This window comes from Panthera onca, chromosome X, assembly GCF_046562875.1.
Source record: "Panthera onca isolate mPanOnc1 chromosome X, mPanOnc1 haplotype 2, whole genome shotgun sequence".
In the NCBI taxonomy this organism is placed as follows: Eukaryota; Metazoa; Chordata; class Mammalia; order Carnivora; family Felidae; genus Panthera; species Panthera onca.
Genome location: NC_138357.1, coordinates 101,485,755 through 101,512,518, shown reverse-complemented (window position 1 = coordinate 101,512,518; position 26,764 = coordinate 101,485,755). Strand labels below are relative to the sequence as shown.

At 38.1% G+C, this 26,764-nt stretch overlaps 1 protein-coding gene and 1 pseudogene across 10 annotated transcripts in view; one reads left to right on the top strand and one right to left on the bottom strand.

The window, feature by feature from the left end:
- DMD (dystrophin) overlaps nt 1-26,764 on the bottom strand; it is a 2,113,538-nt gene that overhangs the window by 1,613,487 nt on the left and 473,287 nt on the right. For all 10 annotated transcript variants that reach the window (XM_081792827.1, XM_081792829.1, XM_081792824.1 and 7 more), the window contains exons 5-6: nt 9,855-9,947; nt 1,629-1,801 (exon numbers count right to left, since the gene is read on the bottom strand). In XM_081792827.1, the coding sequence (XP_081648953.1) occupies nt 1,629-1,801; nt 9,855-9,947 (266 nt within the window). The remainder of the gene's footprint in view (nt 1-1,628; nt 1,802-9,854; nt 9,948-26,764) is intronic.
- On the top strand, nt 24,273-24,888 carry LOC145714420 (transcription elongation factor A protein-like 2; annotated as a pseudogene).

Genomic DNA, 26,764 nt, shown 5'->3' with positions numbered 1-26,764 from the left:
AAATCATGACATATAATATTAACAAATGTAGTGTGTGAACATGCTGACAGGACTGAAGTCTTCCACTTGAAAAGAAAATGCTAAAGAGCCAACAAGGACCACATAACCTGATCCTCGGTATCTCTGTTCATTTGCCAACGTGTACATGAACAGCAAGATCAATATGTTCAGGCCCTTACTGTGAAGCACGTGGCTGCATAAATCAGCACTGACTTATAATGCAGAATGAATGCCTCTATCCCTTCTCATCTAGCTGTATCGAAGCTATGCAATATTTTTCTTCGTATCATACTTAGGAAAAACAACGTGTTAACACTGCTTAACATGCCAAATGAGCGTGAGTTTGCCTCCTTTTGAAAATCGGGTTGCTGAGTCATTCACCTGGAAACCCAGTCTGGTTGGGGTTAATTAAATCCAGCTGGAGCACGACACCTGACAAAGATGCTTATTGAGAGAGCATTTGTTCTTGGATGGAGCTTTACCATGAAGAAAATTTATATTCTGGACTTTTCTAGACACAAGATCGGCATAGGGAAATGGGAGACTCGTCAAGAAAAGAAAGATCAAAGTGAGAAAAGATAAGCTGCATTGAAAATCAGGGCAGATGCAGTCCAGTGGCATTTCAAACACGGTTAATAAGGGAATGTATTTGACCCTGGGGATTGGGCCTGATAAAAGAGATGGGTAATAGGAAAACCAAAGTAGATACCCTTTGCACTCAATGTGTTATACGTAAAATATATATATATATATCTTACATACATACGAATGCATTATTTATATGTATTTACCACGTTGTTTTGCTTTGTCTTGAACTGTTAATAATTCCTTTACTAAGCATCTTGATACAAGAAAAAGCAAACTATTTTGTTATCTTAGAAAACGTAATAGTGTTTGGAATACAGTTAAGAGTATTTGGTTCACTATAACACAATGAGTTCTTTTTATGATGACCCACACAACTCTCTCATGCTTTCCAGCAATTGCTCTATTCCAGAGCAACTGTTTCTTTTGATATTCTAAACACTGAGTCATGGAATTGTGGTCTGCTCTTTGCCTTGGTTGCTAAGATGCTCAAAGCCTCTTTCAACCTCCAAATTAAAACACACACACACACACACACACACACACACAAATACACAAAGCCTTATGTATTTGCTATCTAAGTGTATATCTGACAAGAGAAATGTTACTTTTTCACATTCTTAATCTGATGATAGTAATTAATTTTACTACAGCCATTCACATGAGATTTGGAACCATTCTATCTCTGAAGTTTTGGCCCATACTAACAATTATTTGTGTAAAAAGACCAACTCCATTCTTAGCGAAGTTAGAATACAACCTTGATTTTCCGGCAGAGTCCCAACTTCAAACATGTTGGCCCCCTCCTGCAACCGTATTCATGCTCCTGTATTTTAATATTTCAACCATTAAATGACATATCACATAAAAAACAGACTCTTCTTATTTAGGGCATTCCAATGGAGAGCCAGATCAATATGATTAAATACATTAACATATAAACATGTTAAATAGTAGGAAATGAGCCAGAACGGCACTGGAGAAAAAGATTTAAGTCTCTAAATCAATACTTACAAAAATTAGTATCTCAGTAGTCGCCTTACCTATGACTGTGGATGAGAGCATTTAAAGCCAGACCATCAGACCAGCTGGTGGTGAAGTTAATGACATTAACCTGTGGATAATTACGAGTTGATTGTCGGACCCAGCTCAGGAGAATCTTTTCACTGTTGGTTTGTTGCAATCCAGCCATGATATTTTTCATTACATTTTTGACCTATGTGTGGAAAGAAATTTTCATGAGAAAATGCATTCCCTGAACAAGAACCACACAAACTTAAACGTAAATGTCCTAATCTTCAAAAATAATAGGAATTTTAGGGTCAATTAGTAGTGAGGAATAATAGATCTACCAGGACAGAGTCCGTCTTAATTAGGAATGTATTCTTATTGGTTGGTGTCACGATACGCCATTTATTGCACACGTTTAATATCACTCCCAGATTCTGCCACGTTAAACTATTAATTTTGTGCTTTTCGAATTGCTCATCTTCTAACTTTCAGTGGATATGCTAGAGAAGAGTGTACAAAAACATCAGATTTGTTATCGACCAAAGGCTTAAAATAAGATTACTGGCTTTTTTTTTTTTAAGTTTATTTATTTATTTTGAGAGACAGACAGTGCAAGCAAGGGAGGGGCAGAGAGACGGACAGAGGATCTGAAGCGGGCTCCGTGCTGACAGGAGAGCGCCTGATGTGCGGCTGGAGCTCACGAACCGGGAAATCATGACCTGAGCTGAAGTCAGACACTTAACCGACTGAGCCACGCAGGTACCCATATTAGTGGCTTTAAGGAAGAAAGAATGGCACAGTGGCTAAGAGAATGAGCTTACTTTCTTTAAACCTAGGTTCAAATTTTGCCTCAGCTATTAACAAATTGTGTTAATTGGGCCAGTGAACCTTTTTTAGGCCTCTGTTTTTTATACATACAAGGCTGTTTTAAGAATCAAAGGACAGCTATACTAAAATAAAATCCCTAGGTTTATAACATAACTTAAAATAATGCAAATTATGTGTACTGACCAAAAGGAAAAACAGAACAGGATAAATGAGTTTGCCTTTTTAAAATAAATAACAAGAAAAATCAACAGAAGTAAAAGTATTTATCCCTAAAAGCTGTGAAGGTATTGCCTTGGGTTTTGTTTTGTCTTTGTTTTGTAGTCAGTCTGGCTTCATTTGTTAAAGCTTTTTTTTTTCAGGAAATAGATTCACATGTAAGAGAAGAATAAAAGTTACAAATGCCCAAAACATGGTTCCAAAACCTTGGCTCGTTTATGAGGCCTCTTGGGTCACGGGAAATGACACTGAAGAAGCCGCTTTAGTATTAAAAACCGTGTCACAAAATCCCACTGAAGATACATACACTGTAGAGGTCCTGAGGTGAACACAGAATACACATCTTACCTCCCCAGAGGTGGTAAGAGACCTGGCCCGGTGTCTAGAAGCAGAGTGCTGGTGGCCCCCAGGAAAAGAGTGTTTGTCTGGGCCACCCAGGATGCTGTCACTGTTATTTCACGGTTATTTCTTGATATTTTGGACCTGGTAAGCTAATCTATGAGCTTTTCTTTCAAACTGTCTTGGAAGAGTCACGTCACCTGAAGCAGATGTGGTCTCCAAAAATGCGAGGTGTCACTTACGGTCACCGAGACCTACTCTCTCTTAGATGACAGGGCAAAGTCACTTTTCTTCCTGCCTCGAGAATGAAGAGGGACCCGGTACTCCTTGAACAAAAGAATCTTGGAAGGATCATTCTGGACAAAGCACGCGGCACGAGCAAGGGGCGCCAAATGCAGACGAGAACAAAGCGACTTGTCCTCAAACCCCCACACTCCCTCCCCCTACATCAAGAAGCGCTGCCTGTGATGGGGGTGACAAGGTTCCGTCTGCTTTGTCCCCTCGTGCTCCTTTTTGCCAGAGAGCTTAAGGGCTTCGGGCTGTGGGGCAGACGTGGAGAGAAGGGGCTGAGCGTTCAAGAGGCCCTCAATCGCAGAGCAGGTGGGTGGCGCCGCAGGGCTGAGGGCCGGCCGCTCCGTCGGCAACTTCCACCGCTGCTCCTGGCGAAGTCACAGCCCCCGTCCCAGCACACGGTGTCCCCTGGCCACACTCCAGTCACAGGGGGCCGGAGTAATGACCCGTGTGGCGCGGGTGGCCCGGGCACTGGCAGGCCTTCCGTCAGACGGCGTCAGCCCTTTCTTCCGATGCCTTGTTGGCTGTCGCCTGCAGAGTCTCCCGGTGCGAGGAATTTGGCCGCCTCGTTAAAGGTCACGTAGAAGTCCCTTGCAAGCACGATGACGGTAAAGACGCCAGGGACCCCATCTGAGGGCCAAGTCTGAAGAATTGGCTGACAGCTGCAATGGAGACGGCGAGGTAGACGAGAACGGCCCTGACCCGGCGTCGGAAGTCCACCGTGAGCCAGCGCATGTCCTACCACTGTTGTTCGGCAGCAGGCCCTGGGCGAAGCAGAAGAGGGCCAGCAGGAGTCCCGCAGGTGAGCGGGCAGGAAGGCAGCTGCTGAGGAGGCCACACAGCAAAGGTGACAAAGGACAGCTCGACCCCGCCAGCAGGAGGCAGCCTTTGAGCGACCAGATACAGCACGCAGGCGTGAGGGTGGAGCCGGAAGGTCACCAGGCTCCAGGGCCGTTTTTTTGGTCAGGGTCAAGGTCTGTGGGCCACAAGGTGGCTGGCTGCGAGAGCCGAAGCTCCGCCTCCCTCCCTCTCTCCCAGAAGCCGGAAGGGAAGTGGAAACCCAGACCACGGAGGAGAAAAAGGCCAGATTCCTGGTTTTATTTTTATTAGTTTCTGTACATTTGATTCTTGCCATGGCTTTGTGCAAATGCCGTTCAGCGGGTTGTCGTATTTCATTGCTTCCTTCTTCTAACTCGTCTCATGCAGAAATCCATTCTAAACATTTCTCTAGATTTCAAGAATGCGGTGACACCACATTATAGAACAAACTGTCTACAGAGCATAGTAAAGGCATAATTATGAGGCTACTTTTTAAATATAAGTCAGGGGGGCGCCTGGGTGGCTCAGTCGGTTGAGTGTCCGACTTCGGCTCAGGTCATGATCTCGCGGTCAGTGAGTTCAAGCCCCGCGTCGGGCTCTGTGCTGACAGCTCAGAGCCTGGAGCCTGTTTCAGATTCTGTGTCTCCCTCTCTCTGACCCTCCCCCATTCATGCTCTGTCTCTCTCTGTCTCAAAAATAAATAAACGTTAAAAAAAAAAAAAAATTTAAATAAATAAATAAATAAAAGTCAGGCCCCTTATATACCTGAACGAAGTATCTAAGTAAATGTGATTAGTTTTTACCACCAAGGGCTTTCCTTTTGGAAAGCATAAGGTCCATACACTACCAACATGTGATCAGATGATGAATATTTATTGTGTATTCTAAATATGACATTTTATTTTGCTTCCTCATCCATGTAGAAGTTAACCAAGGCCTCAGGGGAAAATACATATTTTAACATCTCCAATGTTAGTCATCTTTTTATGAAAGAGTTGATGCAAATTTTAGGATAGACTGCTACATCTCACTTTAAAATACTTGAAAAGGATTTGAGATGATGCTTTGTAAATGTGGTAATGATGTGAAGATGTGAGATCTTTGCATATATTTATCACTATCCCTTGATAGCTAAATCTATTATTTAGAGGCAGATTATCCAGTTTTCTTAATTCCATCCTGACCTGTTATTTAGTCAGTTACTCAGTGAGTAAATAGGTCAAAGAGTTATATAAGATGTATCATTTTTCTCACCATATTCTGAAGTTATCAAGTGCACAACCTCCATGTAAAGTGATTGCAAGACATGTACTCTGTGTCCTATGCTGAACCACCGTTGGATTCGGCACCTACCAGCTCAGTGGTGGTGATTTGCACTGATCAGGCAACCCTCCCATGATGAATGGGATCCATTTGGAAAGCGCTTGGCCAGGCTGCCCTCTATGCACAAAATGTTACAGGACAACACAGTATTCCAACCAAAACTCCTTTAGCATCATTATGTCATTAATTCAGCTTATCAGTCTCAGCCCCACTGGTATTGTTTCTACTTGGGTGCAAATGTTGCTAAGAAAAAATAATAATAAAGGTCAATGTGAGATAATCAGTTCTTTTCCTACATAAAAAACAATTACCCAGAAATCTTTATTAAGGACCAACCTTCAGACACTGAGCTGGTCCAAAGGTGAGTCTTAAAGGAGAAAACTTTCCCACCCTTAGGACTTAACAGTCCCTAAGAGAGAAAATCAATTTAAACAAATGTGTGTGTGTGTGTGTGTGTGTGTGTGCGTGCATACAGCTATACATCTGTTTTCAAAAGGAACAAGTTGAAATGTCATTGAGCAGTGGTTTCAAAAAATGACTAGGAGCTAACTGGGCAAAGAAGCTATGACAGGCATGGAGGTGCACCACCAAGAGTGTCCTTCAAGGAAAGGCTCCTTGCTCCATCTGTGAGTCCTCTCAGGGACTACCTGATGTTGGAGAGTCCTGTCACCTAAGGTCAAGCCCTTCCTAGGGCAGCCCGCATCTAGTGACTGCTGAAGAGAAATGGTTTAAACGCTTTGCCATGTCAGCCTCACGCAGAGTGACACTCAAGGATTATTCCAGCTCCCAGTTCCACATGGGGTGCAATACAACTGTGGCTGGGTGTGTATCACACCTCCAGCTCTTCTCGCTCTGGTTACCTTCTCCCTTCCTCAGGTGCAGGTCCCCAAAGCATGCCTTAATTAATGTCCTGCCTGCTGAATTCAATACTTCCTTCCCAGAATCCATCCTGTGACCAAAAGGAGTTAGAGTGGAGGAGCAAGAGTAAAAAGGGGTAGGGACAGTCTTTTACAAGGGAAGGATGGTGTGTGTGAGGACCAGAGCAAGACCTGTCTTGCACACAGAGCATTAGGGAGGCAGGAGTTTACAGCAAGGGCTTTCTTCAGTGCCAAAACCATCTTTCTCCTGTATGATGTTCAAATAGTAAATAAATACTGCAGGCTAAAGTCGCCCTGGATTTGAGTTTTTCCTTTGACTTAGCCAGCAAAGGTGGGGACATGACCTCTGATAGCACACCACTGTTAGCAAGATATGTTTGTATCTCCAGCTGGTTATCAGAACTCAGCTAACCACCCTACAAAGAAAGGTTTGCACTTTAAAAAGAAGGAAGGGGCCCCTGGGTGGCTCAGTCAGTGAAGCGTCCGACTTCAGCTCAGGTCATGATCTCATGGTCTGGTCCGTGGGTTCAAGCCCCGCATTGGGCTCTGTGCTGACGGCTCTTAGCCTGGAGCCTGCTTCGGATTCTGTGTCTCCTTCTCTCTCTGCCTTTCCCCCACTCACTCTCTCTGTCCCTCTCTAAAATAAATAAATTTTTTTAATCTTAAAAAAAGGAAGAAAGGATGCCAAACATGTGGCATATGTCTACTTCGCAAGTTTGTTCAATGGTGCTTATTCCTCAATATATTATTGAGGAATAATATATTTTTCCTCAATTATTTTCAGGCTAATGATTTTATTTACATGGAAACTGGAAAAACAGTGACAGGAGACACACGGTAAGCATTCCTCAGCTTTTACAAGTTCAAAGGGAAGTCCTCCATGGCACCATTAATAACATAGTATGTGGCACTGGAACAAAAGATTCACATCTTTCCATCTCTTAATGCCATTCTCAATCTGATAGACCAGGAAAGTACATTAGGTTGGCCAGAGTATCCTTTGATCTCTGCTGATATTCAATGGCTTTTGTGACTACTTAACAGGAAGGCAAATGTATACTCTGTGAAAATACCTTCTGGGATTCATTGGGTTATGATGAGGAGTATTGAGCAGGAGGAATTTTTTGGAAGTGAGTTTAGAAGTTTTAAGAGAACCAAGCAGGGTGATAGAAGACAGAGAAGATAAGGAGGCAGAGGCTGAGAAGAGTCTACATCCTTGCAATCACAACGATACAGTGATTCAAGGACATAAACGCAAGACAACAGACTGTGAGAGGTCTGAGATGAGGAAAGACTGCAAAAGCACTCCTTTTGGTATTCCAGAGTGTGAAAGACCCTCCACATGATAATAATAATAAAAAAAAAAACTGCACAAAATCACAAACAATTGAAAAAGGTATAAGGGTAGTTGTGAAACTCTATCTTGGAGTGAGTTCAGATGCAGTTGGAAAGGGTTTTGAGAAGATAAGAAAGTGAAATCATATGAGAGACAGTTTGGATGAAAAATACAATTGAAATAGCCATTTGGGTCTCCGTGCATGCCTCACTTCTTCTGCTGGCTTTGTCACAACCAACATATGCTCTTGTGCAACTTAAAGTGTCTTCTGCAAGCTGGGGTCCCTCCATGAACCATTTGTACCAATGTATCAATTGATACAACCAGTTGTGTCTATACAATCGATAGTCCATTAGAAATTTCTGTAACAATTTTACAGGTCCTACATATGTCTTTTGAGTTTAATGATAAAATGGCGTGGATTTGGGGTGTCTTTTTATTTCATTTTTATAATGCTTCAGTTTTACTATAATATGCATACAATGGAAAAGAGGGGGAAAATACTTTCCTCAAGGTAAGTTTGTGAAGTTCTGAGCAAGAGAAGTAAACCAGTTTGGTGAGGGGCCCTGTGTTGCCTTGCTGGTTCTATTTGATACTATCACTATATGGAAAAGGCCCAGAATTGGGAATCTTGGATTCATTTGAGGTTCTTATGGTCTGTTTTCTGTTGTCATCCACTATGCTGTCTTCAATCTCTTCCCATATTGCTGTGAAATAGGATTGAGCCTGTTCAGAGTGTTTAGAATAGAAAGATATGGGGGTCAATTGGGTCAATATGGGAATCAATTCATTTGCTGAGGTGGAAAGGTACACCTCTGGTCTCCATACTGACTCTAAGCAGGACCAAAGTACAATTCAAGTTAAGTCAACCCTACTAAATGAAGTAGTGATACTTGCTACAATAATAAAGATGAACCTCAAAGATTGTGTTCAGTGAATGAAACCAAATATAAAAGAACACTTATTATATGATTCCACTAGTATGAAATTTCCAAAAAGGCAGACATATAGGAACAGAAAGTAGATAAATGGTTGCCCAGGGCTGGGGATTGGAGTGGGGAATGACTATAAAAAGACATAAGATTTGCTTTTAGGTTGGTAGAAGTGGGCTAAAATTAGATGGTTTTAGATTGTTTTGATAGTTGTACAACTCTGTAAATATCCCCAAATCTTGGATGGATTGGGCGGGGGCTGTTCCTTCTCAAAATAATTTGAGAAGCACTAGGCAGGAGAACTAAACCAGTTTGGTACACTTTGAATTTTATACATAGAATGAGTAAATCTATGATATATAAATGACATATCAAAAAAGTTGTTTTTTGAAAAATTAATCACTGCTAGTAAAAACAGCAGACATCTCAATTTTCCTCCAGATTCTTAAATTATGAGCAGAAAACGCCAAGCAATCAAAATTATTTATGATACACCTGTAGTGAAAAGAGTGTACTCTACTGAGTGCTTTACAGATATTCTCTCATTTAATCCTGTAAGAAATACACATGTTAATTATTATTTTTTCTATTTTAACAGTGAAGGAATTATGGCCCAGAAAAGATGGCATTATACCCAATGTCACTATAAGATGGTAAATGAAGAGGTTGAAATTTAAGTTCATGTTGCTCTGACCGAAAAAATATATACTCTTTTCACTAAACCAAATGAGTTTTGATCTGTTTTGCAGAGGTCCAATAAATATAGGCATCAGAAAATATAGGCATTCAGAAAAAAAAAATCAATTTCAAAATCAGATTATAAACTCATATATATGTATGTATAACATAAATACAGATAATCGTATCCAACTAATCTTTTATTGGAATTAATTTACATTGAGAAATAAAAGATTTGCAAAGTCTCATTCATTTGGTAGTGGTTAATAGTTTTTATAAAACTATGTAGATTCGCTTACAGGTTAGTTATAGAAGACACATATTAGTGAAAAATATTTTTATTAACCTATTGATGAAACTTCTCTTTTTTGTGTCATCTCTACACAATGAAATAAAATTTAGAAAAATATTCCTGCGAGTGTTCTAGAACCTGTTTTATAATCTGCTGATCCTTCACATCTCAAATGACATTAACTGTGCCCATTTAAAAGACAGTGCTTTGGAGATGGGCTTTGTTCTGTTAGAGGTATACATGTTTGTTTTGCAGGACACGGGCAAACATGAAAGGAAGATCAGCAACATTTTACCCAAAAAGGAAACAGTCATCAAGGTTCTTACCTGCCAGTGGAGGATTATATTCCAAATCAAACCAAGAGTCAGTTTGTGATTTCCATCTACTATGTCAGTGCTTCCAATATTCACTAAATCAACCTGTTAAAGATACAGGGAAAACGTTTGAAGGAAAGAGACAAAATGTCTATTTGGAAAGAAAACAAAACTGGAAGGTAATTGCATTTAGCTATTTTCAGAGCCTAAACAGTATTACAGCTTTTAAAAAATAATCCAAAAATGAAACAAAATGCATTTGTAAATGGACTTTCTGTAACAAACAAGTGCCCCCGAACACATTAACAAAGAGATAGGAAATGAATGTACTTTTAGTATATAAATAGATTACTGCAGATTAAAGAGGCCAATCAGAGTATCTCCAAATAAAATGTATAACAATGATAACTCCTAAAAGATGACTAAAATTAAGATTTGCTTCCTAATAGAAAATTGAAACTCAATAAATAGAAACTCCATCTGTCCTTCAATCTTGCTTAGAGGAAGGCTATTATAATTAGGGGTGGCTGCATTAGACTAAAATGTCGTTGCTTTAGAAACAGATATTAAAACTCCAATAAATAATGGAGCTATGGTAAACTCAATTTTCTCAATCCTGTACTGGGAATCAAAATATGGCAAGGTTTTATTCTATTGTATTGATTTATTGAGAGAGAGAGAGAGAGAGAGAGAGAGAGAGAGAGAGAGAAAGCACGAGCAGGCGAGGGGCAAAGGGAGAGAGAATCTTAAGCAGGCTCCATGCCGAGTTCCAGTGCAGAGCCTGATGGAGGGCCCAGATCTCATGACCAACCGTGAGATCATGACCTGAGCCGAAGTCAAGTCAGACACTTAACCAACTGAGCCACCCAGGTGCCCCGGGTTTTATTTTTCTTAAGGCAAATCCTATCTCCTATCCTTTATGCTCCTGGTATTTTTACGTGGAGTCAGGTTAAATGTAAGCATCAGGCAAATGGGTGCATGAAAAGATGTTCAACATTATTAGCCATTAGGAAAATGCAGATTATAACCACAATGAGGTAGCACTATACATTTATCATAATAGCTGACATTTTAAAATAGTGACAACAGCAAATGCTGGTAAGGATATGGACATACTGGATCACTCATGCAGTGCTGGGGAAAATGTAAATAGTACAGGTACTCTGCAAAACATTTTGGCACTTTCTTGCAAAACTCATCATGTGCTTACGCATGCAATCCAGCAACTGGGATCCAGGGCATTTATCCCAAAACAATGAAAACTTCCATTTCTACAAAACCCTATGTGTAAGTGTTCACACCAGCTTTATTTATAACAGTCAAAAACAGCGATCTGGGAGAAGAGCCCAGATGCCCTTCAAGGATGACTGGTTACTTAAGCCGTGGTGCATCTACACCATGCAATCCCACTCTGTGATGAAAAGGAACAAACTGTGGATACAAGCAGCAACTTGATTGAATCTCATGGGAATTACCCCAAGTGAAAAAACAAAGCCAATCTCAAAGGGTAACATTAACAGTTTTGAATAGACGAAGTTATAGAAATGGAGAACAGGGTAGCAAATGCCAGAGGTTAGAGATCAGAGTGAAGGGGGTGAGTGGGGCAGGTGGATGTGGTTATAAAAGGGCTGCCCTTCAGTATAATTGTCATATCACTCCCAATTATGCCTCATATAAAAATACTTTCAGGTCCAATGGATAATCAAATACTCACATTTATTTTTGCACCCCAACTATATAAATACTATTAGTGTGTTGGCTTAAAACAAATAAAGTATACAGAAAAGAATGTAGAATCATTTGAACAAGGATGGAAGATCAAGATACAAGTCCATAGTTTACTTTCAAACATATTTAATAGTAGAGGATATTACTGAACTAGACAATAGACTAGATATGAGGATTTGGTACCATATGGACCTTACAGAGAAGTTATCCTGAAGTTGTATATAAATGGACATTTCTGTAAGGCTCAGTTGAGGAGTGGATAAATGGAAACTCTCAAGGCTGGCTGACATGAAAGACTTTGACTTTATTTGGTATAGGAAAGTCAAGATGATACTGCCATTATGAGATATTACAGGTCTACTTATTTCCGCAATGCAGATGCTTTTGGTTGCACATTTGAATTTCAGGAGTATCCCATGCAAATCATTCCTAATTCAGTGTGCTATAATTGAGTATTTCAAATTCTTGGGCATTCTCATAAATTTGTCCTACACATGCAGATAATAATTTCCTGTAACACTTTTGTTTTAATTATACAAAGTAAAATACAACAAGTTTTTAGAACTCATTAGGGAAGAAAAACATAGAGATCCCAGAGGAGATTAATAACTCAAGAACAAGAAAGCACTGTCATCTACATTTCATTTGGAGATTCCTTATGTGGTGGTAAGGGAAGGAGCTCCTCCATATGGAAAAGCTACTATAAATTTATCAGTTGAATCACTGATGCATTCATTCAACAAATACATTTTGGCTCTATGTCAGGCACTGATGTACTCAGAGCACAAAAGAGATAGTTGTGCTTGTAGTGAAAGTGATAATCAGACTGTACATTGTAGAAAATTCAGTTATTTAAATGGAGAAGATGTGATTTTTTTTTTTTTTAGGAAATAGACCTATACTGGGGGAATCACTGCTAGTAGTTATGTTTGGACTTGCCATAGGGAACATCCTGGGGAGACTTAGAGCAAGCAGTAGGCTTGCCTCTATCTACTTTCATAAGCCTTCTCACTATATCAGCAGGGAGACTGTTCCTCTATTTCTTTCTCCTCATAAAATCCCTCCTCAGATCCAATTTCTATTATGTCCAGGCACTGTGCTCAGCTGTGAATAAAGAAGAGTAAAACAGAGCCCCTAATGTCAAAAAGCTTAGAAGCTAATAGCAGGCCGCATAAGAAAAACTAATTAAAATTAAGTAGGATCTAGAAATTCCACTGCTGGAGATAGACCCAGAAGAACTGAAAGCAGGGACTTGAACAGATTTGCCACTTTATATAATGTTGCGACGGACATCTTGTGTATACATCCTCAGATAACTGATGCTTTTATTGTTATAGTAGCTATTCCAAGGAATAGATCTGCTGTATCAAAAAGGTATACCTAGTTTTAATTTTGGTAGGTTTTTCTTTATGAAAAGGATTTAGCATTTAATATTCTAACCAGCAATGTATGAATAGGCTCTTCTCTTACCAGCAATGGATGTTTCTGCTTTTTCATTTCGCCTGATAAGTAAAAATATATTGCACTGTTAATTTATTCTGATGATTCCTACTGCATTTGGAGAATCTTTTTGTATAACTGATCATTGCAATTGCATCTGTAAACTGTCTGTTAATATGGCTTGTTCCTTTTTCTGTAGGGTACTTTTGTTTTCATTCTTAATATTTAGAGCTCTTTGCAATCAATACCTAACATTTATGGAGTACTTATCACTTATAAACAGTTTTATGTAGTTCAACAATCTAATTTTTGTATTCATATTTATAAATGAGATTGTCTTATACATTTGTTATTTAATTTTATGCTTACTGACTGTTGCTGCTAAGGTTATTCTGACATCACAAAAGTAATTGCAGGGTTTTATCTTATATGCTTTGGAATACCTTAAAATATAGGAATTACTATTCTTTAAGGATTAGGTTAAATTCATATGTGAAGAATCCTGGTATGTATTTCCATGATAGATCTCTAATAACTTACCAATGTTTTCTGAAGTAATTAGTCTAGTTTAATTTTCTGCTATTCTTATGTCAATTTTAGTAATTTGCATTATTCTAGGAAATCATGCATGTCCTGGATTTTTCAAAATTAATTTCACAGAATTGCTTATAGTATTCTCTCAGTTTCTTATTTATCTGCAGTTACACATCCTTTTTCATTACTAATCTTGTCTATTTTTCATTCTCTTCTCATTTTCTTTTGTTAGGATTAGAAGAGGTTTGCCTCTCTTGTTGATCTATTCAAAGAGCTGGCTTTTGAACACAATTCAACCTCTATTTTTCAGTTTTCTATTTTGAATTTACTTTTCATTATTGTTTTTCTTTTTATAATCTCTTAGGATACTTATTTCTTTTTTTTTTAAGTTTATTCATTTATTCTTCAGAGACAGACAGAAAGAGGGAGTGGGGGCAAAGAGAGAGGGAGAGAGAGACAGAATCCAAAGCAGGCTCCGCGCTGTCAGGGTGGAGCCCCATGAGGGGCTCAACCTCAAGAACTGTGAGATCATGACCTGAGCTGAAACCAAGAGTCAGTTGCTTAATAGACTGAACCACCGAGGCGCCCCTATTTTATTTCTATCTTTAAAAAATCTTAAGCCTATAGGGTTCTCTTGGAATACGGCTTTCACGCTACCCACATCATAATCATAATATAAGTATGACATAGTTATTTGTTTATATATCTTTTTTTCTAGAGAAGAACAAAGTGTCAAAGGTACACGAAGCTTTCACAAGGTCAGATTTAAAACCAGGTCTGGATATGAGAGATAAGTCCTTAATTAAATCTAGAGACTTCTTCATGACGTTCTTTAATAGGCTCTAAATTAATAAATATTACACACCACCATGTAGACAAGTGATATTTGTTTTGGTTAAGTTTTGTCTCTTGCTGTACAACTCTTTTTCAGATTACCAAGGACTGTAAGAAATAACCGTAATTAATAGTCACTAAGACACTAGAAGAAGGAGGGGTATTTTGTCATGCCTGAAGGGTACTGTTCATGGTCATAGGTTACTATTCGATGCCTCATATAGACAGTCTAGCCCATTTTGACTCTAAATGGCATATGCTTGGTTTTTTTATAATGCCATGTTTCCTACCACATAGCTATGAATGTTGTTCTCATAAAAATCATTACTACTCTTAGACAATCACATGCAAAATGGCCTCTTTTAAATATTTTTCTAATATATGCTCTGGAGGTATATCTTTCAAGGATTCTCAATCCAATTTCTAAATAACTATGGAAAGGAAAAACAAAATCCAAAATATGTCAAAATCTGTGTTAAATGATAATTGTATGTCTGTCTAACAAAAAACATTTCTGTGACAAATATGTTAATATATGGAGCCAGTGTGTGTGTGTGTGTGTGTGTGTGTGTGTGTGTGTGTGTGTGTTTACTGTGACAAGCACTAGATAGCAGGAAATTCAATATTGAGGTCACTAAGGATGCCCAAAATTATGTTTTCCTGGTTTTCAGAATGAAAGCATCAGATACCAAATGGATAGGTGTGCAAAAATTAAATAGCATGCATTGAATTTTTGCAGACACAACTTACAAGTTCACCTACATAGGAAGATTAGCCTTATGAGTTCCTGCAAACAGGCCTAAGACTTTTGTCATAAAATAACACCAGATACTGGCTCAGAGTTGTGCAGTGTTCTCTGTGAAGATGCTTTATTCAAACTTAATTTTTAAGGACAGAAAATTCTCACCATTTGCCTTGAAATCATGGAACCCTATTATGGCTCTAATAGAATATTTAAATGTGAACTCTTAGGAAAATATCCCGAGTCAGGAGGCACAAGCTAAATAAATAAATAAGTAAATAAGTAAATAAATAAATAAATAAATAAATAAATAAATAAATAGCAAGCACCTAGGAAAACTAATGAGTTACCTTTTTTGTTTATTTTTACTTTTATTTATTTATTTATTTATTTTTTTTTTTTGAGAGAGAAAGACAACACATGGGTGGGGGAGGAACAGAGAGAGAGGGAGAAGCAGAATCTGAAGCAGGCTCCAGTCTCTGAGCTGTCAGCACAGAGCCAGACGCAGGGCTTGAACCCACAAACCATGAGATCATGACCTGAGCTTAAGTGAGACGCTTAACCAACTAAGCACCCAGGCGCTCCATTAGCTTTTGAAATAACGTAGTCTAGTGTTATCATGTGAGGACACAAACTAGAGGGAATTCCCTTTTTGTGCCCACGCTACAACTTAGAGTAAAATATTTGATTTTGTACAAAATTATCTATTTAGTAATTCTAAGGTTAATATAGAAGTATTTCAATGAGCACTATTACTTCCTGGTGCCCCACCTCCTAAATGAAGATGCTGACCACTAGGCTATGAGGAGCAATTCTCTTTCATTGTTCATTTGTTTTATCCTAGGTTTTATTTTATACCGCTTTCCTTCAGGGCACAGATGCAATCTAGCATTGTCAATAAGATTTTCTACAAGCCAAATTTATATATCCCATGGTGGTTATAGTAAAAGGATTTATATATATTATATTGATATATTTAAGATTTAAGAATACTGAAGAAAACCCTAAGATTTAAAGCACATCTGAAATATGATGGATTAGTGACAGGAGATTACTGACCTGGCCCAGTTTATATTATTTTTAATTAGCTTTACAGAAAGAAGAATAGCAGAATGAGTTCATCAAACGTGGAATGCTACACAATGACTTTAGAATGAGGAACATTTGACATAAAAATAATCACAGTAACCAGGTCAAATAATGAAAACGGAAGTTCTCAGGGCAGAGCAGAAGGAAGAAAAAAGATGAATAAAAGCAAGGGAGTGATGAGTCCCATGACAAAATTCTAACAAATTTTCTCATGCTTTTTAAACATTTGTGGTAGCAGGGAGATGGATAAACTTTTCAGCTCTTAGTTTATAAGTCAATAAAGCATTTGCAGTTTTCACTTGCATGTTGTAGGAAGTTACATCTTATTCAAAATGGGAACCATCATCTTTCCAATAAATGGTATCTCCCACTTCTTGCCTTTTTAGACAACCGCACAGGACATTTCACAGCTCCAGGCATTAAAGAAAACACACCCTGTATCATCCAGCCAAATGAAATTAGGTTAGGGATAGGAGGTTCCTCACGTTGGTTTCAAAGGATTTGGTTCTTTAAGACATTTCAGATTGCAAGATTTACCCTAAGGAGGAATCGTTTTAGTTCCTTGATATGCACAGTACAATCTGAACATTTTCTGAATTAGGGAAGGGGTAGAGGATAAAGGTAAGCCATCATTTTTCACATGATTCTTATTTGTGAATTTGACAACAACAAAAAATGTAGCTGCAAATTCAATCTTATAACTTCACACAGAACGATGAGATTTCACAAAGAACCATGAAATGTCATCTTTAAAAGTTTGGGTAGGGGCGCCTGGGTGGCTCAGTCGGTTAGGCGGCCGACTTCGGCTCAGGTCATGATTTCATGGTCTGTGAGTTCGAGCCCCGCATGGGGCTCTGTGCTGACAGCTCAGAGCCTGGAGCCTGTTTCAGATCCTGTGTCTCCCTCTCTCTGCCCCTCCCCTGTTCATGCTCTGTCTCTCTCTGTCTCAAAAATAAATAAACGTTAAAAAAAAAATTAAAAAAAAAAAAAAAATAAAAGTTTGGTCGATTACTTTAACCAAACAGTGACTACCAGAAAAACACCATGTGTTGAACTTTACTATATAAAGATCCCTCCTGATTCTTAGAACCCATGAGGCTACTTCTACCTTCTACTTACTTGTTTTTTTCCCCTACCCACACATTTCTTTCTAATAAATGATTTATAACTGAGAATTTCATTCCAACATTCTAGGCAAATAGGATTTGCTTTTAAAATGTGTTAAGCGCTTTGTGTAGAACGTCTGCCATCGTGTAGCCAAGCTAAAGAGACTTCTCTATATTCCACAGAAACTCAAGTATTTATATAATCCTTCTAAAGATAATGCATTTAAGTGATCAAAAATGCAGAAAAAGCAAAGTAGTGTTGCTGCCCTGCAGCATGTGCTTTTTAGTGTGTTTAAAATTTATATAAAATGTGAAGGCTTACAGGCAAAAATCACACCTATCTTTTTTTGGATATAGAGGTGCACATATTGAATCTTTCATAATTAGATGATGAATAGTTCAGTACATAAAACCTACAGGGTGGGCTGCATTGGCTGTTGTGGACTTCATGCTCCACTTGGCAAGTTTTCTTTATTCCCTCCCATATCTCTCTCTCCAACAAGGATTTTTTAAATTTTATACAAATATAGAAGCTTATACTGGAAAATACCTTTTAAAAGCACGTTTTGACCTAGGATACATCCTAAGACTTAGTTCTGGGTACAGTACTTGCTATGAAGATACTCTCCTGACCTTCAGTGATTAGGGTTTATATATTCAGTCATTCCTTAAATATTTTTGACTATCCACTATATGCCGCATTTTGTATTAAAGATGGAGACAGACTAAAAAATGGACTGTTCTATCAAAATGCCTAAAGACTACTGAAGGAAGTTCAAATTGCTCTATATTTTGGAGGTGTTTATGATTATAATCATTTGTCACAAATTGCTCCATATTTTGGAGGTGTTTATGATTATAATCATTTGTCACAAGGTAGTTCTTTTTAATGGACCTGTGCTTTTACTTGCTTATATACTTCCTCTTTGGCAATAAAGATGTGAAGCAGTTAAGTTTAAAAAACCCCTTAATGTTAAGAAAAATATAAACAATAAAGGGGTGAAAGAAAATTAAAACAAATATATCAAAATAGAGGTTCCAATGCAGGTAGTTTCACTGAACATAAAATGCAGGACTGAACTTTTTGGCAAAGTAGCTCCTGTATCTCAACTAAGCAAAATTTCTTATATGGAACATTATATACTAGAAGGCATCATTTGAGGAAATGGACTCTATGTTCAGTAATAATGTCACAACACAGGATAAGATAAAAGATGTATATACTTTCAATGTAATATCATTTAACTTGAATTTTTATAAATATTATATATCATATGCATGGCAATACAGAATGCTACTTTAATGAAACCAGAACCCTGTATCACCATAGCTTTCTAATCTTGTTCCACATATACTTATTTCAAGGAAAAATTTGGCAATAGCAACCCCCGAAAATTTTAAGTTATATGACCAACAATTCAATATAATAAGAAAAATTTTAGGGCACCACGGTGGCTCAGTTGGTTAAGGGTCTGACTCCTGGTTTCAGATCAGGTCATGATCTCATGGTTGGTGAATGTGAGCCCCACATGGGGCTCTGCGCTGACAGTGCAGAGCCTGCTTGGGATTCTCTCTCTCTTTCTTTCCTCTCTCTCTCTCTCTGCCCCTCTCGTGTTCCTCCCCTCTCTCAGAGTAAATAAATAAACATGAAAAAAAAATGTTTTTAATTATACCACTATCTGTTGGGGTACCTGGGTGGCTTAGTCAGTTGAGTGCCTGACTTTGGCTCAGGTCATGATCTCACGGCTCATGGGTTCAAGCCCCGCATTGGGCTCCGCAATGACAGTGTGGAGCCTGCTTGGGATTCTCTCTCTCTCCCTCTTTCCCTGCCCCTCCCCGACTTGCACTCTCTTAGTCTCAAAATAAATAAACTTTAAAAAAAAAATAGTACAATTTGTAGCCCTATTATTATCCTTTAAGATCTCTAAATGTACAAATCATAGGTAAATGGCTACCTCAATTTTAAGTTTAGCATGCAAAAAAAAAATATACTATTTTACCTTGACGCAAGAAATGCACTGGTAGGGGGAAGATAACCAACTCACCTTATAAAATTATTTCATTTTTTAAGTTTATTTATTTACGTTGAGAGAAACAGAGAGAGAGAGAGTGCAAGCAGGGGAAGGGAAGAGACAGAGGGGGACAGAGGATCCAAAGCAGGCACTGTGCTGACAACAAAAAGCCTGATGTGGGACTCAAACCCACGAACCATGAGATCATGAACTGAGCTGAAGTGGGACACTTAACTGACTGAGCCACCCAAATGCCCCTGATATTATTTTAAATGAGAATTAGCTTCATTTGAAAAGTAGTCATTTCCCAATGCATCTGAATATAAATCTAAATATTATATAATATATGCCTGTATATGTTTTTATTCCATAAATGAATATTTTGAAATAAATACAACCATTTCTGTTAGTAGATTTCAGAGATGATGAATTGGAACCTAAGTCATGGAATCATTTGGAAAAAATCCTGGAGTTAGTGAGTAACAGGGTTAAAAGGATATACTTCTGGATCCTGAGAATGAATATATATAAGGTGCAGACATATTATAGTCCTATTGTGTGGACTGAAAATTTAGTGTAAGAACGAATACTTGTCTAACATAAATTAACTTCAAAATGTGGAATTTATATCTGAACAGTGTATTTTATGAGTAATAAATGGAAGCAGTTTATATTCAGTCAAAGATATTATGTTCTGACATACTCCAAAACATATATTATATTGCTATTTAAGTCTCTGAATACTTAAAGAACACATAAAATACTAGTCTTAAAGAACGGTTTAGAACCCTCTTTATCTAAGATCATATGCCAGGAAGAGTGAACACTGTGTCATTTTTCAGATCAGTGACACGTGACAACCATTCAATCTAATTCACTGACAATTTTCAATGATATGATTAAGTGAATATTTGAACATAGCTGACATGTGAATTTTCAACCTAGGCTTTTAAATGCTCACTTTGGATTTGTGCTTTAATAATGTATAAAACTGATCTTACTTGTTTTGTGCTGTTTCACATTGTACGTTTGAAGTTACTTGGTAAAAATTTGCCACTTTGTCATACACAGTTGATCAGAGTGGATACTGAACATCAAGTATGAGATCTACAACTCTGTCAGCTAATATTAAATCATATTAAATCGGTAAAGCCCTGGTATACTATATACTCAGGGTGTATTACAACACTACATTTTTTGTATGAATCTTTAAAATAGTGATGGAATATATTCTATGACTTCAAAGAGGCACTGGGATTCATAAAATAAAAACATGGACATCTTGGGATGGAAGAAGAGGAAACAAATTGCAATCAGGCAATTAATGGAAGACTGGTATCATGATCTATCTGGAGGGCAGTTTAAAATACCACAGGCAGTTAAATCTCCCTACCAGATTTTTAATGGCTAAATTCCTTTACCAGTGGTAAAGAATCATTCATTACTCAATTTGACATAAAGAGATAAAAATGTCAAATTTCTGGTAGAGGAAACTCATTGACTGGAGCTTATTTACATCTAAGGGGGAAAAAAATCTATCAATAAACAAGTTTAAATGACCCATTAAATGATACTTTTCCTTTGAGAGACAATGGGGTTAAAGACCTGCAGAACGGAATTGAGAATGTCTGGTAAAGACAGTCACTCACAAACAAATGTGGAGAAGGGAAAAGGCATGGTAAAACAGCAATATGTGAGATGTTTCCATGTTACCTGTGATTTATCTACCTTCAACAAGTGACAATGAAATGCAAGCTGTGGATATGTTTTATATCTTGAGCTGGGGTGTAGACAAGCTTAACCGCTTGGTACAGTCAGCTTCTATTTCACAGGATTTTGTACTTTCTTTTGTTTGCTTTTTAAAGCCACAGCCAACTTTATTACAAATGAGCTTTGCTCTCAGTAAATATTGTAATAAAGGTATCACTGCACTTGGAAGTACTTTATTCTCAATAAGTGGTTTTGAAAATAAATTATTGATAGCAGAAATAACTTTATGCTAAAACAGCCACCACAGAGAATGCAAATCAGAACATAAATGTGGTGTCTGAGTTGTGGACCTAAGCTGTGAGTGGCACTGAGAGAGCATAGCAAATTAGATATCAGGACAGACAAATTAAAGGAAACTGAGGCATGGAATCAAATTGAGTTGCTAGTAGAGAACAATGACATGTTCAGAAACTGATCATTTATGGCAGAGAAATAGGCCAAAGTGGAGAAGATACTAAGAAGGAAGGAGGAAACCAAATGAAGTTGACCTAAGATTTTGAAACTACCACAAAATAGCCTTTCAAAATGGATGCTTCTAATAGCCCCTCAAACAACAGAGAGGGTTAACTTCTTTGAAGTGATTTTAAAAATTAAGTCTGTGGATAAATTTGTAGAATTGTGAAGTCCCTAATGATTTTCTATTAGCAATTATCCATTTCTTAACGTTTGGATGAACTTCCCCCTGGTTCCATTAGACTCAGAAGTCTTTGTGAAGAGTCGGTTTGTTTAATTTTATGATTTCTTCACCTCTCTTGGTTATTGATTGAAGTACTCTACATTTTCGTGGCACCTGGGTGGCTCAGTCGGTTGAGCATCCGACTTCGACTCAGGTCATGATCTCGCGGTCCATGAGTTCGAGCCCCTGTCAGGCTGTGTGTTGACAGCTCAGAGCCTGGAGCCTGCTTCAGATTCTGTGTTTCCCTCTCTCTCCTCCCCTCCTCCACTCATGCTCTGTCTCTCTCTGTCTCTCAAAAAATAAATAAAAACATTAAAAAAAATCTAAGAAAAAATAAAGTACCCTATATTCTATTAATTCTTATAATTAATTATTTTAAATGGAATACAATCTAATTGTTTTTATAATCAACATATAATTCTGTGTAGACTCCATGTTTGGTTTGTATATTCCTTATACTTGTGTTTAATATTTTCTTTCTATATTTAAATTGCATATATTTGCTTTTTCCTCTCATTTTCCCGATTAAATTTATGAGATTAGTCTACTTTATTATTTTATTACAAAGAACTAGCTCTCAAATTATTCTAGTGTTTTTTCTTCCTAACTGATTTCTTCATTTATCTTTATTTTCTACTTTCCTTAGAGCATTTTTTATTTTTTGTAACATTTATGGTTGAAATCTTGAATTAATTTATCTTTGTTTTCAATGAAAATAAAAGCTAAGACACAAATTGAACCTCAGGCTAAAACCTAGTCCATTTCTCCTGGAAAGTTTTTTCCTATACAAATGTGGATATGTACTCTTCATTCCTTATACAAAACATTTTAAATTAATCAAATTGAATTTTTAAAAGTGTTATTAATTTCTAGTATTCTATTATTATTATGAGTATGCACTTTAAAAGCTCTTCTTTTTATATACTTAATGACATTTTCACTGCATCCTAATACATTATCCATCTTTGTACATATGGCAGGAATATTTTTTTAGTAATATTTTTTTATAAATTTATCTTCTCCTATGCCTTTGGTAAGTTTGTGCAGCCGAGCAGAAATTAGAAATAACTCTTGGTCTGTTTTAGTTTTCTGGCTCTGATGTTTCCCAGAAGCATCTGAAGGGATGTGATATCAGATGGTTCCCAAAATTAGCCAGAAACCATCTCCACGCCCTACCAGGAAACAGAGATGGTGTGGTTTCAAAAGTGAATGGCTTCCTGGTACATCCAGCAAGGATGGACCCCAGCCAACATTAGGGCTCTCAGTGCAGACATTCTCACGTCCTCGTGTGACCAGAAAACAGAGGTACTTGGAATGCTGGCTATTCTCTGTTTGTTCCCCAATCTCCAGTTCTTCACCCCTGTGGCATATGAGATGACTCATCTAGTATCAGATGACTTCATCACCTAGGAGCTCTCACCTTCTAGCCTTTAGCTGAGCTTAACCAGTGGGTAGCATGGGCAGGATATTGGAGGACTGGATAGAGAGACCAAGGTATCGATCGTCTCCCAACTCACCCAGCAGGCCACGATTTGAGGGTAACTTCATTTAGATACCTATGGTCACAGTTGCTGGCCAGTGGTCCCTCTCACAGTGTCAGAGCTTTCACTGCTTTGAGGTAACAGCTCTCTCCTCATTGTCTCTTTAGGTTTAGGGATAAAGGCTATTAACTCATGCTAATCCCTGCGTGTCTCACCAGGGATTTGATTCTCCTCACATTTCTGTATATATTTACTTTGTTACAGTCTCTTCAGCTTGGTCTTTGCAGGCTTTCTGTTTCATGCCAGTGATATTAATGAGACACTTGGCTTCATGAGAAGACTCGGGCTTAGGGGGTGACTGTATCAGTGCATACTGCAATGGACTAAAGAGGAAAGGCTTTTCCCCTGCCTATATGAGGCACCACATAGGCCTACTGTTCTCTGGCCATTGCTAGGGATAGGGAAGAGCTTTCCTCATAATGACTGAGAATTTTCGGAATGCCTGCTTGAGAGCTCAGATTTGGATTTAGCTAATTTAAATTAAATGATAAACTATTGCTTTTCCTGAAAATCCAACTTTATGGGGCAGGAGGTTTACACATAATGCACACATATTTCATAGAATCATCTGCGCTTTGGAGTATTAATGGGAAGCAAATTGCTATTAAATCTACAGTTTATTTACGCCATCCATAGTCTCAATTATTTATTTATTTATTTAGTTAGTTAGTTAGTTAGTTAGTTAGTTGCTAAATGTGTTCTAATATGACAATGGTGAATTAAAGGCTCTGAATAAAACTGTATTTCCGACCTTGCCATCCAGTCCCTGTGCCATCTTCTTCCACTGCCTGTATGGAACCAGCTCCCTGAGCTGCCTTGGCAGCAAGGGGTCTGGGCTTCAGAGAGTAGCAGGAGGCGCAGGCCTGCCCCGGCCCCTGCAACTTTCTGCAAGGCTATAGAAGGAGGAGGAACCTGTCTAGAATCCCTGCATGACTGGAAAAGGGGGGAAAATCTCAACATGGAAAAACTCTGCGATGGAATGAAGGAATGCCTGAGAACAAGGAAAGCTGGAATACAAAGAACAGCCATGGGGTGCAGGGAAGCCAGCAGTAGCTTGTATTCTGGAAAACGAAGAAAAGTTAGAAATTGAGGGAAAGACAAATCACAAGGGAAAGGCAGAAAATGAGGAACTTGGAAAGGACAAGAAAAAGCCAGCAGTGTGGCAAAGCCAAAAGACAGAAAGCCCGAGAGCCAGGGAAAGCCAAAAGAAGAAGAAAAGCCAGCCAGGGAACCAAGGCTGCAGGAAAGTGACCAAGAAGGCCAAAAGAGAAACCAACAAGGGGCTGGCTTGGTGGCTCCAGGATTACGAGGCCATAAACGATATGCATTTGAGGAATGAAGAGATGGGAGAATTCACAGAGATGGTCAGGGTGCAGGTTGAGGTGAAGAAAACCATGCAGAAATGGGTGGTGGTTATACGGATGCAAAAAAGTTTACAGGATCCCCTCCACCCAAGGGGCCCAAGGGAACTCAGGGGTGGCTGCGGGTCCCCACAAAGGGGCTCTGAAGACTTTCCTTTTGCAAAGTGCCCCTGGCAGGCATTTGCCAGGCCCTGTGCTTTAACCTTACGCTAATACTTTCACTTTAGATGTCCCTCCTGTTATCAGTGGCCTTTTGACCCAACTAGAGAACTCTATCAGTAGGGGGATTTTCACCCAAGTGCATTGCAAAGACGTTATAAATCTTGGAAAAATAAAGCAGCCTATAACATCAAAAAGTATTTCCATTAAATTGTCTTAGTGGTTTTAGTAGTATTTCTATTATGCGATAAGTTGTATTATGTTTTCATTACAGACGATAACCTCCCTGGATAAAAATGGTACTGTTTTTAAATACTTTTCTTGTAAGTTTTTCTTTCTTATTAACTATTTCTCTCATTTTTAAAGAACTGGTTTTATTAGCCATTCAATTCATAGCAGCCCTTTTATTTTTAGTCATTGTCATCTCCTTCCCAATTAAGTTCCAAGCCTAATAATGTCTTCCCATGTTTTACACCTCCCATAAGTACCCGGGTACCTCTCCGATCCCCTTCTCTGCTGTGTTTTCTCCATACTCAGTCCTGTCTCCCTAGCAAGTCCTGTTTGCAAACGTTTTGTTTCTCCCCAAGATCTTTTTATCCTTCTGTCTGGACCATTTTCCTATAGATGATGCCATGGCTCCCTCCCTCACTTCCTTCCAGGCTTTACCATATCACAATTTAACTGAGAGGTCTTCCCACACCTTCTGTTCTGTTTATCTCTTACTCATTCACATAGCTATCACAATGTACATTGTACATGTTACTGCCCTCTGGTATGTGACTGTAAACTCTATGACATATAGGGTTTTGTTTGTTCTGATCACTGACTACAGTGTTCCTACCACCTAGCATACAACTTAACACATAGTAGACACTCAATAAATAATGTGCTGCATGTAAATGCACTAACATTATTATTGAAGGTCTGATTAGTCAACTTCTCCAATCAATGCCTTCATTCTAATTTGAGAATCTATGATTTTTAAAAGGAAATTTGAAATAGCCCTGTCTACTATTTTATTTAACGTGCCAATTTATGTATATCCTGCCCCAGGCTCATTTATTCATCTAGTATAGAATACCTAAGCACATCTTTAGGGAAAAAAATCCTGCTCTTGAACATTCTCTTTGATTTAATTGTGTGTTTACTGTGTGGTAATAATCAGAGACTAATAAACATGTTCCTGGGGAATCTTTTCCATTTCTTTTGTACTTTCTTTTATTACAAAATAATGGAGAAGTATAAAATGATAATAAATTTACCTTTGAACATTTATAGTCTGTGTCTTTTAGCCTGGGGCTACTTCAAGCAAAGGTTATTTCGCTCTGGGTTTTGGTTTCCACACAAAAATGTTTTACTTGAGATTCTGTCCTTTTCATACAGAGACCTCAATTTTATGACATTCCCTATTAAGGCTCTCAGTCAAACGGGAGAATTGTGGAAATCTGCTCTTTAAGGGCTCCTTCTCAAATTTAAGTCCTCATTTCGGGGTCTTTGCCTGCTCAAACAAGTTCTCAGGGGAGTTCTCAGGGTTCTACATTTTCAGAAAGAAATATGACCATCTAAGAAAAGATCCATAAAATGCATTAATCTTATTCTAATTTTGTATATTCACTTATCACATTTCATCAAACAATTTCATGAGAAAATACCAAGCATACTGTCAGACTGATAAATAAGCCATTGTTTGGCATTTGGGAGGTTGTAAGGTTAGGTTTACTTTACCTTCAAAGGTTCCTCTTTTTTTAACATTAAAAATAGGAACTGAAGTATCACATACATCTAGAAAAGTGTACCTGAGGGTAGACCATGATACATTTTCTCAAAGCAAATGCACCCATGTATCAAGCACCAGGTCAAAATAGGCAATACTTTCAACACTTCACAAGATGCACTCATGCATTTAACTGCTTTCATTCCTTCCAAAATG